This window comes from Plodia interpunctella, chromosome 12, assembly GCF_027563975.2.
Source record: "Plodia interpunctella isolate USDA-ARS_2022_Savannah chromosome 12, ilPloInte3.2, whole genome shotgun sequence".
Taxonomy (NCBI): domain Eukaryota; kingdom Metazoa; phylum Arthropoda; class Insecta; order Lepidoptera; family Pyralidae; genus Plodia; species Plodia interpunctella.
In genome coordinates, this window is record NC_071305.1 from 4,128,294 (window position 1) to 4,142,245 (window position 13,952).

At 35.0% G+C, this 13,952-nt stretch overlaps 1 protein-coding gene across 5 annotated transcripts in view; it reads right to left on the reverse strand.

Moving 5' to 3' along the window:
* LOC128674050 (semaphorin-2A) overlaps positions 1-13,952 on the reverse strand; it is a 313,535-nt gene that overhangs the window by 15,836 nt on the left and 283,747 nt on the right. For all 5 annotated transcript variants that reach the window (XM_053752331.1, XM_053752330.1, XM_053752329.1 and 2 more), the window contains 4 exons: positions 12,986-13,256; positions 7,985-8,215; positions 4,592-4,850; positions 2,544-2,698 (listed from right to left, as the gene is read on the reverse strand). In XM_053752331.1, the coding sequence (XP_053608306.1) occupies positions 2,544-2,698; positions 4,592-4,850; positions 7,985-8,215; positions 12,986-13,256 (916 nt within the window). The remainder of the gene's footprint in view (positions 1-2,543; positions 2,699-4,591; positions 4,851-7,984; positions 8,216-12,985; positions 13,257-13,952) is intronic.

Here is a 13,952-nt window from a genome sequence, read left to right on the forward strand (position 1 = left end):
ATATCGCCGCCGACGCCAGCGCACGACCTCACTCTTTATTGAAAGAGTAAACTGTCCTTTTTCACGGGACGCCTCGAGCGCTTTGTGAGGGAATTTCGTGCAACTTATTTCGCGCTCCGCGTGTAAATAATAGTGAACTAAGAGAGTTCCGGATTTGCGGTCTCTTCCTCCTTTTTCTCTTTGCGCGGTTTGAATACATGAAACCATTTATTGTACCACTGTCACGAAAGCGGTACAGTGGCGGTTAAACACTTTATTGCATTTTAGTTGGAGCTGTGCTATTACACGGGAGCCCGGTGTTCTAGGAGCATGAATACAAAGTTACATTGTGCAGATTAAGTTAGAGTAATTATAACGGTACGTGGTTATAGAACGGGAGGGAGCGTCAAAGGTAACGTTTAAACAATTTAATATTCCACACGAGCATTTGAAACGGCAACTCGAACGTAGCTCTCCTTTCGTAAAAGTTCCGTAAACGAACCCCCCCTTCGTTAGATATCTACGTGAGTTAAATCCGGTCGTGGCGGGGCGGGTCGGTCGAGAACGATTTCCAGGAAAATTGGTGAAAATTGCAACAACACAGGCGAAAATTACCACTTGGAGGCGTTGTTTAGCGCGGCGCGGCGGGCGAATTTATGCGCCAGTGGAAATGTGACGTAGACCCCTGTGGTCTACAGCGGCTATGAGCCGGTCGTAGCACTCGTAGCGGTCGTAGCACATATTACACCGCTGCTACGCCGAGCACTGCATTTAAAGCGGCTTTCCGACCAGCTATCGAGCTAATACTGTTAAGAGTTTCAGTTTCAGCTCCATCAGATTCGAATAACTGTATTTGAAACTGACGGACCTAAATTGATACTACGGATACATAGCTTCTGAATTAGAAGGTGTTTTTCACATCATATACCTATGTATATTAAACCACACAACTGCTAGCTTATAACTATACATAAAACGGAATCTTTCTCTCGTTCGTTATATAAGTGTTTAAAAACTATTAACCTAATAAAACAAAAACTTGTATGATATAAGACCAAATAAGGATAGCGAAACTTGGCCTTAATACAAAACTTCGCTGTTCAATAATGCACACTCGTGCTTTAAAAACTGTACTAGTCTAGGTTAAACAAAACAAAAAGCCCCTATGCATTTATTGCCACTTTAAGTCAATAAATTGACGTACACACAAAAAGCGCTTAAGCTATTGCTGTTTCGCACGCCATTTCAAAAACAATACGTATAATCGGTTTTTCGTGTTTTAAGCGAAATCCCCTGTTTCAAAGCTGAATGCATGGACTCGTGGGTAGAAATCCGATGGCATGCAGACGTCCAGGCGAGCCGTCACGGGCGAGACGAATTATAGCCTTTGTGGCACTTTCGCTCTTTTTAATTTCCCAGTAGGCAGGCATTTTTTAATTCGCTTTTATGAAATTTTATGTCGTCCCGTGTCCGCGTTGCGATTGTGACTGCGTTCCGTTTCGCTGATTGTTTTAAGAGTACTCCTGCATCGGCTTGCTTGTTATTCTCAACCGTTTCAAACATAATTCCGCTTTTTATGAGTTCGGCCAGTACCAGCTAATGCGTTTGTTGACTATTCCAAATTCTAGTTTCATTTTGAAATAAAAAAAGAAAACACCCGCTCCTTTGTTTTAATTTTTGAATTTGGAATCGGCGCGCTCTTAGTATATTATTTTCAACACAATTAGCTATTAGACTGGGTACATAAAATTTACGAATTTTCTACATAATTTTTATTCTCATTAAAGTACCTATGTCAGAAATGCTTTTTCACTTCAAAATTGTGACGTCACATAATGGTCATAACCATAGATAAACGAAATGTCATAACAAGTTCCACGTAAATATTTGTTTTTGACATTATAAACATTATCTGATTTGACTAGATGGAAAATAGACATTTAAGGACAAGAATACAGGTATTCAATTTTTTCCACGTGCTCATTATTTTAAATGTATTAGTACCGGTTATATGGTTTTTTTCATATCCTATATAATTTTTAGGGCTTTTTACGAGGGTCAAAGTGCATTCGTTATCTTTATAGTTTTTTATTACGACTTTAAATTATACAATTGAGGTCAATGGTTTTGCATTAATGTCAGAAGGAAATGCCTTAATTTCGGATAATATTAACGTTCCTATATACCGTTACAAGTTAATTTTAAATCAAAATTGTGAACTATTTCAGTATAATATATCTACTTATTCTATTATAGTAAAGAAGATAATAAAAAAATATACGAAGAATTGCTATTATACATATAAAATATATCATCAAAGCTAAATTAACTGAATCTAATAATTTAGCTTTGATAAAACGAAATTTGTTTGGATATCAAAACTGAGTGCACTATAACGCTTAAAATCCTAGGAATATTATATATTATGTAAAAACTTAAATAAGTGTCTTTAAGACCTAATTTCTGAATAAATGCTTCGACTTTGACACAAACAGCATACCTACCCAGAATTTGAATTAGGCATATTATTCTTGACGAAATTAAAAAGAAAAAACTGTACTTACTGGTACCAGCATAGTAGACAGTGTAATCGAGCTGATGCCCTTGCATGTCCACCTTGACGCGGTCCACGACCAGCCTCGTGAAGAACAGGTCCCGCTTGTAATATATCGGCTTTTCGTTCTCGTGGGACACTGCGCTGTCCATCAGTGGGTGGGACCTAGAACAAAAAAGGACACATACGATGAGTAAATTTTAGAACTAATGGAATAATCGTGTTCAAATTCAGAATTCTTTATTCAACTTAGGCTGATATACGTCACTAAACGACGCCAAAATTTACTTAAAAGTAAGCCGTGAAGCGGTGAAACCTATTTGTAAAGTCCGATTAGATTTAATTTTGCAAGATATGTATCCCACTGGACTGAATTTAAGATTTGTGCGAATTATCGTAGACTGTCTAGGACTATGGTCAAGGATAAAAAGCTGTATTGTAATTTGATATTATTGTCAACAACACGCTACTCAATCAAGGCTTAAAATTAAACATTTCGCCATAGCGGTGATTGAACGTTTGTTGTCAAAATCCGTCTTCGATTTTATAAATTACTTGCTCCTGATTCCTTACAAATAATTTCTATCAAATAAAACGAATGGGTTGAAATAAATTCTCTCGCAGATATTGCTCAACGAACACTTTATTGAGTCTTAAACAATATTGAATCTATCGCAGATCCCTGCGAAGAATTATTAAGAGTCATTTTATTTTTATCATCTGAAATTAGAGACCTAACACGTCTCAGATCGAGCGTGCTAAATTGATCAGAAATTAAATTCAATTCACGAGAGAGGGGTGTAAAGGTTTCTAATAAAGGAGTCATCGAAGCGAATCGTCGGAAACAGCACGGCCACGTCGCGTCGATAACAATGTAGCGACAGCAACCGCCGCGCGACACCGCGTTGATAACGCCGCGCGACGTCACTACGTAGATAAAAGCGTTTCGCTGACAACAAAATACCTCATTCGTTTAATTAAAACCTACTCTCAGCAAGTGAATAAAAAATATTATACTATTTTCAGCAGACTGGTACAGGTGAAGTGTTAAAATCTCAACGTTTCCACGTGAGGATCGTGGAAAGCGGGGGAAAAAAAATAATTGAACGCTCTGGGTGAGAGCGTCGGATAATTAACAGGACGTGTCGCTTGGATGAAAGTGCCTGTGGATTTCAATGAGAGTGCAAATTCTGGATTCCAAGCAGTCGAAGGATCGTGTTTCACGTTTTTAAGTGACGATTTTCTACTTTGTTTACGTCCGGCGCTTGTTACAATAACGACAGAGCTTTTGTTCTTTTTAGCTTTCGACGCTCGGCTGTTCTTGAAAATAAATTAATTCGGTGCATAGCGAGCTTTTTGTTTTAATGAGGACGTAACAATGCCTTTCAAAGGGCTGTTGTCTTTGGGTATCATATAGTTTTTGTTGATACTTGTTCCAAAATGTTTTAGCCTTAAGTCAATTTTTGTGTAAAAAATCTATTAAGATATTATGTTATAGACATGAGTTATCTTCAAACTACTCCAGTTGAGCAATAATTAAGCTAACTTGCCTGACTACTTGAACTACTGAAACTATAATAATAATTAAGTACATATCTACCTACTTAAGTATAACTTACACTGAAAAGCAAAGACATTAGAAATTACTCATTGTTTATGACTAAGTAAATATTTAGTGATTTGAAGTGTTGCCATGCTGATGATGATGAAAGTATAAGACCAAAAGGAGAACGGTGACAAGGTTCTTAAATCAACACCTAGGTATCTTATAAAATTTTGAACTATTGTCCTTCAGTTAGATCTGGAGGTGCCTTTTTTTGTTATAATATATAGCGCACTGACTATATATGCGGAAGCGGGGTGCGTATTTCGCGCGCAGGCTACGGGCCAGCTTCAAAATCATTCTGAAAATAATTGCTGACAGACAGGACGATCCTTATCTCCGGCACAGCTGTGACTGTGATAGATATCTCACAGTGCCTGTGCTGGGGAGAAGGCACTACTAATAAATTATAAATATTGTATATTTGGTATGAAACGACGAAAAACAGCTAGTACCTTATAAAATTCAGAACAGTGTCCGGCAAAGACGCAGTATCATTGACGCAGGTCCCTGGCCTGGGCTCAGGGACCCTACTACTGATGACGGGCAGCCAGGCAGAGCTTGAAGTGGCTTGCTCCTTGAATTTCCCTTCGAACGCCTTCTGAATGTCCCCGATGGTAAAGGTACAAATGGCTGACCCCATCAGGCCAGTGGAAGCGGTGGTAAAGACACCATAGAAGCGGCTGTCGTCTCCCGGGACTTTGTAGATGCTCTCTGTTGGGAGAAAGAAATCAGAGGAATTAATAAATATATGGTTAAGTAAGAGAATGTTGTATTCCCAATAAAAAATGAATAAGAGATGAAGATCTTATCGAGTGCGTTATTAGTATCGCTAGTGTTTTATTCAAGACGACAAAAAACATGGCTTTACAAACCTTTTTTTAAGTACATAAATAAAACTATATAGATGCATGCAGTAACAAATTTGAAAATTTAATTATACGCGCAAAATTGTTCGTTTTTTATCTTATTATACCGACGTCTACATGTACATTGTACATAATAGTAAACCAATCAAGCAAGTTGAATTCTGTCATCTTGTGAATAATATTTAAAAAATATATAATTATAATTATACTTTGTAAAATATAACTTGAATCCTATGACAGATGTCAAATAGTATGAAAATAATACATCTGTCTCTGTCGCTCTCATTTCGAACGTATCGGTTTTATCCTGCTGTCATATGACTCAAATTATATTTTACAAAGTTTACCTAATAATTTCTATTAAGATAAGTAGTAGTAGGTAGTAATTTCTATTAAGTAGAAGTAGGTAGTATTTAACAAAATTGACTGACAACATGTCACAGATGATAGATCATCATTTAGGTAGGCTATAAATTAAAATTCTTAAAAATAAAAAAAGCAGTTACACAATTTGATTCATAATTTATTATATTTAGATTATGTATAATTACGACCCATAGACGCGAAGAAGATTATATATAAATTATGACTTATTTTAGCCTCGAAGATGAAAGAAAACTGCTGTTTAAACAAAAAAGAAATTGTATGCCTTGAAAAATATTAAATACGAGTTTATCTTGTTTGCAGAAAAGACTTTTGCTCACTGAACAAGTAATATCTTAATGGAAAGTTTTATTTAAATAAGTATCGTGTAGGTATTTTTAGATTGTTTGCGTCATTGTGTCTTCATTAAAGTTGTTAATCATTGTTGTCATTTTCAACATTTATTACGATGTTTTGTAAGAGTTTGTTTATTAAAGCGTGTGAATATATTACGTTTTTATCCCTTACAGGGTAAACAGAGTTACATTTAGATACTATGATTATGTATCGTATCTAACCGTTAATAATTTAATGTTTCTCCAATAACCTTCCTGGAATTATACCAATCGCAAGATGGCAGATTTCCATTATTACTTACAACAAACAGAAAACAATAAATTACGTTTCGCACGAGTCCTCCATCAAAATTCCTCATTAAAGTTTAAATGGCGGCATAAGTACAGAGTTAAACGAGAATTTATCAACTAGTGTCAAGATGTCTAATCTGTAGTTTGCGAACTCTGGCGAGTCAACTATCAAATTGTTATAATTGTGGGGAACTTATATCTCGATGTCACCAAAAGTTTCCGCTACAATTAAACTACTTCGCGGAATTAACGTCACTTGAACGAGTATCTGTTTTGATTGTACCTAAATAGCGTTTATTAGAAGACCAGCTTTTGCTCGCAATTTGTTTGTTTGTGGTCCTATTTTAGGGTGGGAATCACACGTCCATATGTCTATGGTACTATACAATGAGAATCCATTAGAATTTGTTTAAAATATCTGCTCAAGTATTGAATTTTTTCATTTAATTATTGTTTTCAAGATTCGCAAAAACATGTGTGACATATATACCTATAACATAACGAATTCAATCTTATTATTTTTCCAAAATATTTATAATGAAGTGCCCATTCAGTATTTTTCTTTAAACCATATTCTATCCCCGATCATATCAGGGGTCATATAGTCAAAGCAATAAAAACATTACCTCGACATAAAAAGTGGTCACGCGCATTGCTACTTAATTTTAATTTATTCATGCAAAACCATTAAAATGTAAAATTTATACGTTATTTAAATCTAAACATTTTGTAAAGCAAACAAATATGTTGTTTAAGCTGACTTCTCCGATCTTTCAGAACATGGTGTATATGTTATGGAGCAAGTAATATAAATTGACAACATTACTACTATAGTAATAAGACTAACATTGGTGTAAAATAAAATACTAAGAGTGGGTTGCACCAGTCAAATTGGACGTTAATTTTAATCTGCGCGCCGCCGTCGTTAAGATAAAATGGTGTACTTCGCAATTGCGCAGGTTAAATTTAACGACAAACTTGACTGGTGCAACGCACTGTAAGTAATTTCATCGATAGCAATTTCAATAACAGTTAGTTCAAAGTCGGTGTCACAAATATTTCCAGCTGAGAGAGTCACACACAAATTGGCAGTAACCTACTAACGAATTGCAAAAGTTCCCAGTTGATCCTCGCACCTGCAGCTCTAACACAAACAAACCTATTCCATACGATTAACTTTTCACTCGATTCCGATAAACGTTCCTAATGGTGCAGCGAATGTAAATAACACACCTATAGCAAATACTCAGCACTTTGAGTACCTATTACATCCTCATGAGTTATGCAGGGAGGAGTGGGGGGGTCGCGTGAAAAACCGTGGCAAAACCGGAGCGCCGAACGTTAATATTAGATGAACATAGTCTGGGAGGTCCCGTCCTTTGGGACACAGAAATCGGCTAGACTTTGTCGCTTAAATCGTAGTGCACTTTTGAATTTTCGAACTAAAATATTTGCTGGAGATTGACAGTCAATATTTGGAGAGTCGAGACGGAGGAAGTTGTAGCCAGATTGTAAGTCAGGGAGATTTAAAGTTTATATGGCTTTTCCCTTAGGTACTATGCATTAAATTGTCGAATCAGTACAGCTCTTGCTTTGAAACATAAGTCTCAGGTGGTATTTTTAAAGCATCATCCAAATTAATTCAGAAGATACTACAGCTTTGGCTAATTAGAGGCCCTGAATTAGATCAAGAATTTTATTTATAAAAGAAAATTAGCTATCGAAATAAAAAATGTTACTATCCATAAAAAAGTTTATGAGATCTCACTACATCACAAAGCTTATAATAAAATAATTTTCAACTTCGAAATTCCATTCGAATTGAACGATAAAAGTGTAAAAAATACAATCAAAACGTATTGATATGGGCATTGCGCCTCAGCCCCATTTCTAGAGAAGCTATTGCACACGTCAATTTATTTTCTAGCGTCGTCGATGAATACAATAAAGAAATCATTAAATTACTTACGTATTTCATTGAAGTAGAACGGGAATTCCCCCGGGATGCTGCAGTTGAGCCTGGCCTTGAGGTAGGTTGCCCAATTCTGGCTGAGGATGTTCTTCCCCCCCGTGTCCCTCTTGCACACCCGGGCCACCCTTGAGTACACAGCCTTGCCACAATTGATGTATTCCACTGCAGTCTCACGGAAGAAGAATAGCACGTACTCGCCCACATCGAAGGAACCCACGAAGTTTGGTTCTAGGAAAAAAAGTTAATAAGTGTATTGCGTAAAATGGAACTCCCTTATATACAAGGCGCAGTTTAAAAATTAGAAAGTAAATGTTTATGAAAGTGAGGTCAAATTTGTATTCCATTTATAACCGCTAACTTTGCTATTTTATGATCATGACTAAAAGACAAAATATGTTACGTTGACTATAAGATAAAATATGTAACGCCACGGACTTAATAATAACAGTAATTTCTATAATCTACGGTTACGTCATGCCTGTTTGATAATTAAATACTAAAATTAAAATTAACTACACAGAATTTAAAAAATAAATTCAGATATAGGTATACTTAAGTCGTCTTAAATTCAAATAACGACAACTATAAAATAATAATAATAGGTTACTTTACAATAGTAGCAATTTGGCAGCTAATGTAGTAATGGAAGCTAGGTACCACGCGTTCCCACGTGAAATTGTAAACCAAATAACTGTTATACGGTGTGATGAGCAATAAATAATAGATGAAAATGTGGGTGTCATTTATATGGCACGGGCCCTAGTTATTAATAAGTGTTCATTTGTTCATTATGTTTCCAAAGGCCACGTGTACAGGATTATGATAATACGGCTGTCTGACACACGCCTTTTTATATTCTCATAGTCGAATAAAATCTATCTTGGCACTGTACGCTTCAGTGGCAGTTACTATTAAACTAGTAAGCATTAAACTTTAATAAGGTTTCGGTTCTTTAGAAGTTATTACGCTATAAATTAAGACCCCGCTTCAATTAATATTAATAATAAAATGGACTAGGTATTTGTTGACGAATGTGCTGGATTAACTCTAAGCTAGATATGAAATTATGTGGTGGATATTTAGTGCCAAGAACTTAAATCGAATTATATGAGCGTTACATGTTAGAAGATATTATTTTAACAGCTCAGTTGTTGTTAAGAAAAAGGGTTGTTAAGAAATTGTCGTTTTACATTCCATTAAATTCCTTTGGGAAAAATACAGATTTTTATTGAAATGGAAAACGCGGTGGATAAACTTGTTAAAAAAAATTAATAGCGAGAGGCGGCATGATTAAGAAATTTTAATGATGTTGAAAAATCAGTACCAAAATGTTATTTGTATGTTGATAAACTGTCAACCAAATTTGAGGAAGCTACCTACGGAATCTCGATGGTTACTTGACCAGACAAACCATACAGGTTATAGACCGGAACAATATGTAGGTACTAATAATCTATTATAAACTTGAACTAGGTATTATACGGTAAACGTTTTTAGCAGCTTTATTTTAGCTTTACCATGCAGATTATGAAGATATAAGTACAATAGAAATAATTTGGCAGCTAATTTATTTATTTATATAGCAATAGCAATAGCAAACAAAACATATTACAATCATAAGCGAATACAAGCAAATTTGAAAATAAAATGCAGATCTAAATTGTAATTTAAAATATGTATGCCTAATGAGGTTTAAACTTATTTAGGATTAAGGCAGCTAATGTAGTATAGGAGCTAGATATAACGAGTTGACACGTGACAATTGTAAATCAAATGACAGATAAATGTTATACTATTTATACATATAAATCGGATAGAAAGTCATGCACAAAATTAATTATAAACTAAAGCAAAAAATGTCTTCCTATGTTGTTTTGTAGTTCTCCCAGCTTTGAAAGATATTTGAATATATTATATATAGGTCAACAAAAAATACTTATCAGGTACTAATTGGTAATTTGGAGTTAAAATTAATATGATTATGGTCCATGAATGACGATCATAATTCAGATAATAGCGTTGAGTATTAAACTAGTTTAGCCACAAATATGGCTAACCGAAATCAGCAACGTTTAGATTATGGCCATGCCGGCCATATTATGTAAGTTTTATTATGTAATTAAACTGTAAACTGTATGCTTGAAACTGTGTCTTTGTTAAAAGCAAGAAGAATAAATAAAATAAAGAAAACGAGTAAATAAAACATTCGCAACGAAAGACTTGTAATGTTTATGCCTTTTTTGACAATTGCGTAATTATTACGCATTTTAATAATGCTTTAAATAAGATTAAAACAATGTCAAAACATTTATTTGGAATTATTCCCTTTGTTTCATTATATCAAAAGGAAAGTACAATCTAGGATATCTGGTGTAAGACCAGTTTTCGCAGTCATTTCTAACAAACGAGCAGCAAATTTTAAAAGACAAAATTTGGTCTGATTTTGAAAACAAAGGGTGCAAATAAATTAAAATTTAAGGAAAATATAATTAACTGTTAGTGGCAATGGCGCACGGAACGCCAGCAATAAAGGCCCAAGTGTAATGAACAAAGCGATATTAACTAAAATTACGCAAATTTGCTGCCAGTAATTTCTATTCCCATGTTATTGTGGAATTGTCACGAATTTTATTGCTGGTATTCTGCTCGGGACATATTTGAAATTCGGATTTTCAAAATAATTAACTAAATACTATCTCAGCTCTAGTGCTATGTCTGTCTGTATGAACACAATAAATTATAATAATAATCATAAATATATTAGGACAAATCACACAGATTAAGCTAGCCCCAAAGTAAGTTCGAGACTTGTGTTATGGGATGCTAACTCAACTATACTATATTTTATAACAAATACATATATGGATAAACATCCAAGACCCGGGCCAATCAGAAAAAGATCATTTTCCATCATGACCCGACCGGGGATCGAACCCGGGACCTCTCGGTTCAGAGGTAAGCACTTTACCACTCTGCCACCGAGGTCGTCAAAAATTAAAAAAACACTGGACGGATTCTTGTACGGTTTTCACCAATAGATAGTGTGATTCCTAAGAAAGGTTTAGAAATATAATTTAATATGGTTTTACCCGAGTGAAGCCGGAACGGGCCGTTAGTTCTCTACAAATACGTAATTATTGACGTGGAGTTAAGTAGAAATGGTATTAAATTATACCTTGAAACAGTATCTACTTAGAGGGATACAAATGGGAATTACAAGTAATACTTGTAAGTAGTAGGTAGGTGTTTGTAATTTCATATTATTTATGTATGCGATCAGACCACCACTTTGTATGATGGCCTAGTTTGCAATAAAGTACTAAGTTATGTACTTACTGCACACCAAATGCACTTATGTTTCGTTTGACATAGGCATACGTACGTACATATATATATATATATATATATCTTCCCGTGGATGTCGTACGAGGCGACTAAGGGACACACAGCCTAGGCAGCTGATAGACAACAATAGCATTCACAAGGAGAGTTGACGTGAGGCATGTGGTTGTGAAATCACAGCCAAGTCTTCAAAGTTTTAAGGGTTTTTTTACCCTGACCCCGGGCTTCGCGACTTTACATCCTGAGATGAGAGAGAGGTAGGTAATGCATTCATTACGGATTGATTTTATTTGCCACATAAAATATTTAGATGCTTGATCTTTTAGAACTTATGGAAATAGCATGATACCATGCTCTTTTCTGTAGTCTTTATTACTAGTATGCGAAATTTCAAAACGATATTGAGAAGATTGGTTCAGTACATAAAGCGTGAAGAGTATAATAATAATAATTCTTTATTTGTCAGATCATAAAATCCATAAAGTGTTAATAGAATTCTTATCCTATGTTAATAAAAATCGAAATTTCCTTATACATTTAGTTAGGATTACGATATAAAATCCAACTATAACGTTGTAGAAAGTTCCGTGCAGGCATGCATAGCAAATTCATAAACAAACTATGCGAAATGAAATTTGGGGCATCGGGTATCCGGAGAATTGGCAGGGGCATTGTTGCTCGTTAGCGCGAAAACTGTTTAATTTTCACTGTTTAGTCGCAAACGGGCCAATTCGTGTAAATCGTGTAAGCCCATAATTTCATTTGTCTAATAACTACGCGCAATCGAAAACCAATGTTTCTGCCTATTATTTCAAAATATGTAGAGAGTACACGTAGCGCTGTCATGGATCGTAAACATTATGTTGTATTTAAATAACAAATAAATAATAAATAAAATAACATCAAACAATATTATAATATAGCACTTAGCAATAACACGCTCAAAAAATTTAAGATGAAGAATCAATATTCAATATGAATCCCTGTATAATTTGTCTTACGATGAATTAGAGAAATTACTAACAGTTTGGAAATAATTTAAGTTTCAGACATTTGAAAAATCTTATACCTACTTTTTAATTTTCTTTAATCATAATCATCATCATCAACAGTCACTTAAACGCTACTTGCTGGGAACAGGCCTTCCTTATGGACGTATAAGGAGTATATTTATATACCGCGTATTTCGATGAAATTTGGAATAGATATGGTCAATGATCCGAGGACAAACGTAGAAATCCCCGGGTGGAGATGCGGGAAACCTAGTGTAATATACAATCATGACAAAATACTGACATATTGACTATTTAAATCAAATTAAAATTGTATTTTCGGAATTTGAAAATATATTCTGTTTATCAGAGTCAGACCAAGAAATACGTATGTTTACCTTCTGTTTCCTCAATGATTTGTTTATGATAGTGACTGATCAGGATGTATTCAAATACAAACAGTAATGCAGCCGATGCATTCTGATTTAGCATCGAATCTCGGATTATCAATAATATTACCTCTCAAGTGAAAACTTTGGTAAACCAAATTAATTAATAAGTTTGCAGATAATAAAAAAACAAAAACTTAATTTATTCGCTATATTTAAAACCACATAATAGTTAATGTTTTTTGATAAATTAATGGAAAATATTTAATACTTACTATCGAGCCACTTGGAGTCGTACTTCAGCGTTCTTTTAAACGCGAACTCTCTACGCCCAGTGGTCAAATTATGGAGGTCAGTTCTAAATATGACTGTATCAGCCTTGGTGAATTCCGCATTAGTTCCCGAGTACAGCGCGGGGAGGCTTCCAGGGTTGCCTCTTTCTACCCACAGGGCTGTCGAGTTGTCTGCCGGGTCGTACGGGCATTTCGCGACGCCCATGCCGATGCCGGGCACGTACTCGTGGCGAGGCAGGTGCGTCAGGTTCGACTGGAACAAAGAAACGCGTTACTTTTATTGTTTTTCCGCGCCAACAATGATTTCTGTTTATTGATGTGTACGTATTGTTACAGGATATTAGATGTTATGTTACGTTATTGTGGTTATTAGTAAATTATAATAGGTATTTAGAACCTTTCAAGACAAAATTCTTAATACAAAATTTGAAATGTCATATGTAGGATCACAGTTAAAATTGAGCGAATGAAAAAATATATGAAATTATGTTTATGTAATGATTTTTTTATCAAGTAAAACAACAAACCAATTCTTTTTTCTTCGCAAAGCATCTTAATAGTTATTAGGTAAGATTCTTATTAATTTCCTTATCGTTACGGTAGCATAAGCGCTTATAACCAAAAATGGTTATTAGCGGGAGCCGCATAATTTCAATATTAAGTAAACGACGCAACGTCACGTGGTAGCGCAAGGGGAGCTAAAAAGTTCAAACACACAATTTTTACGCATAACACTTCAATTTTATGCACCATTAATAAAAATACAAACCTAACAACAGGATTTATGTGTTTTAGAGTACTACCAACAAGCTGGCTCCCCACGCATCCCCGTGCAACTCAACAACACATCTGCCATTAATTTTTCCAAAAATTTATGTCCGCCTCACGTTGAACGCGATTTATTAACCGAAACTTATTATTTTGGAGGCGGTCGAATTTTTTCGACATC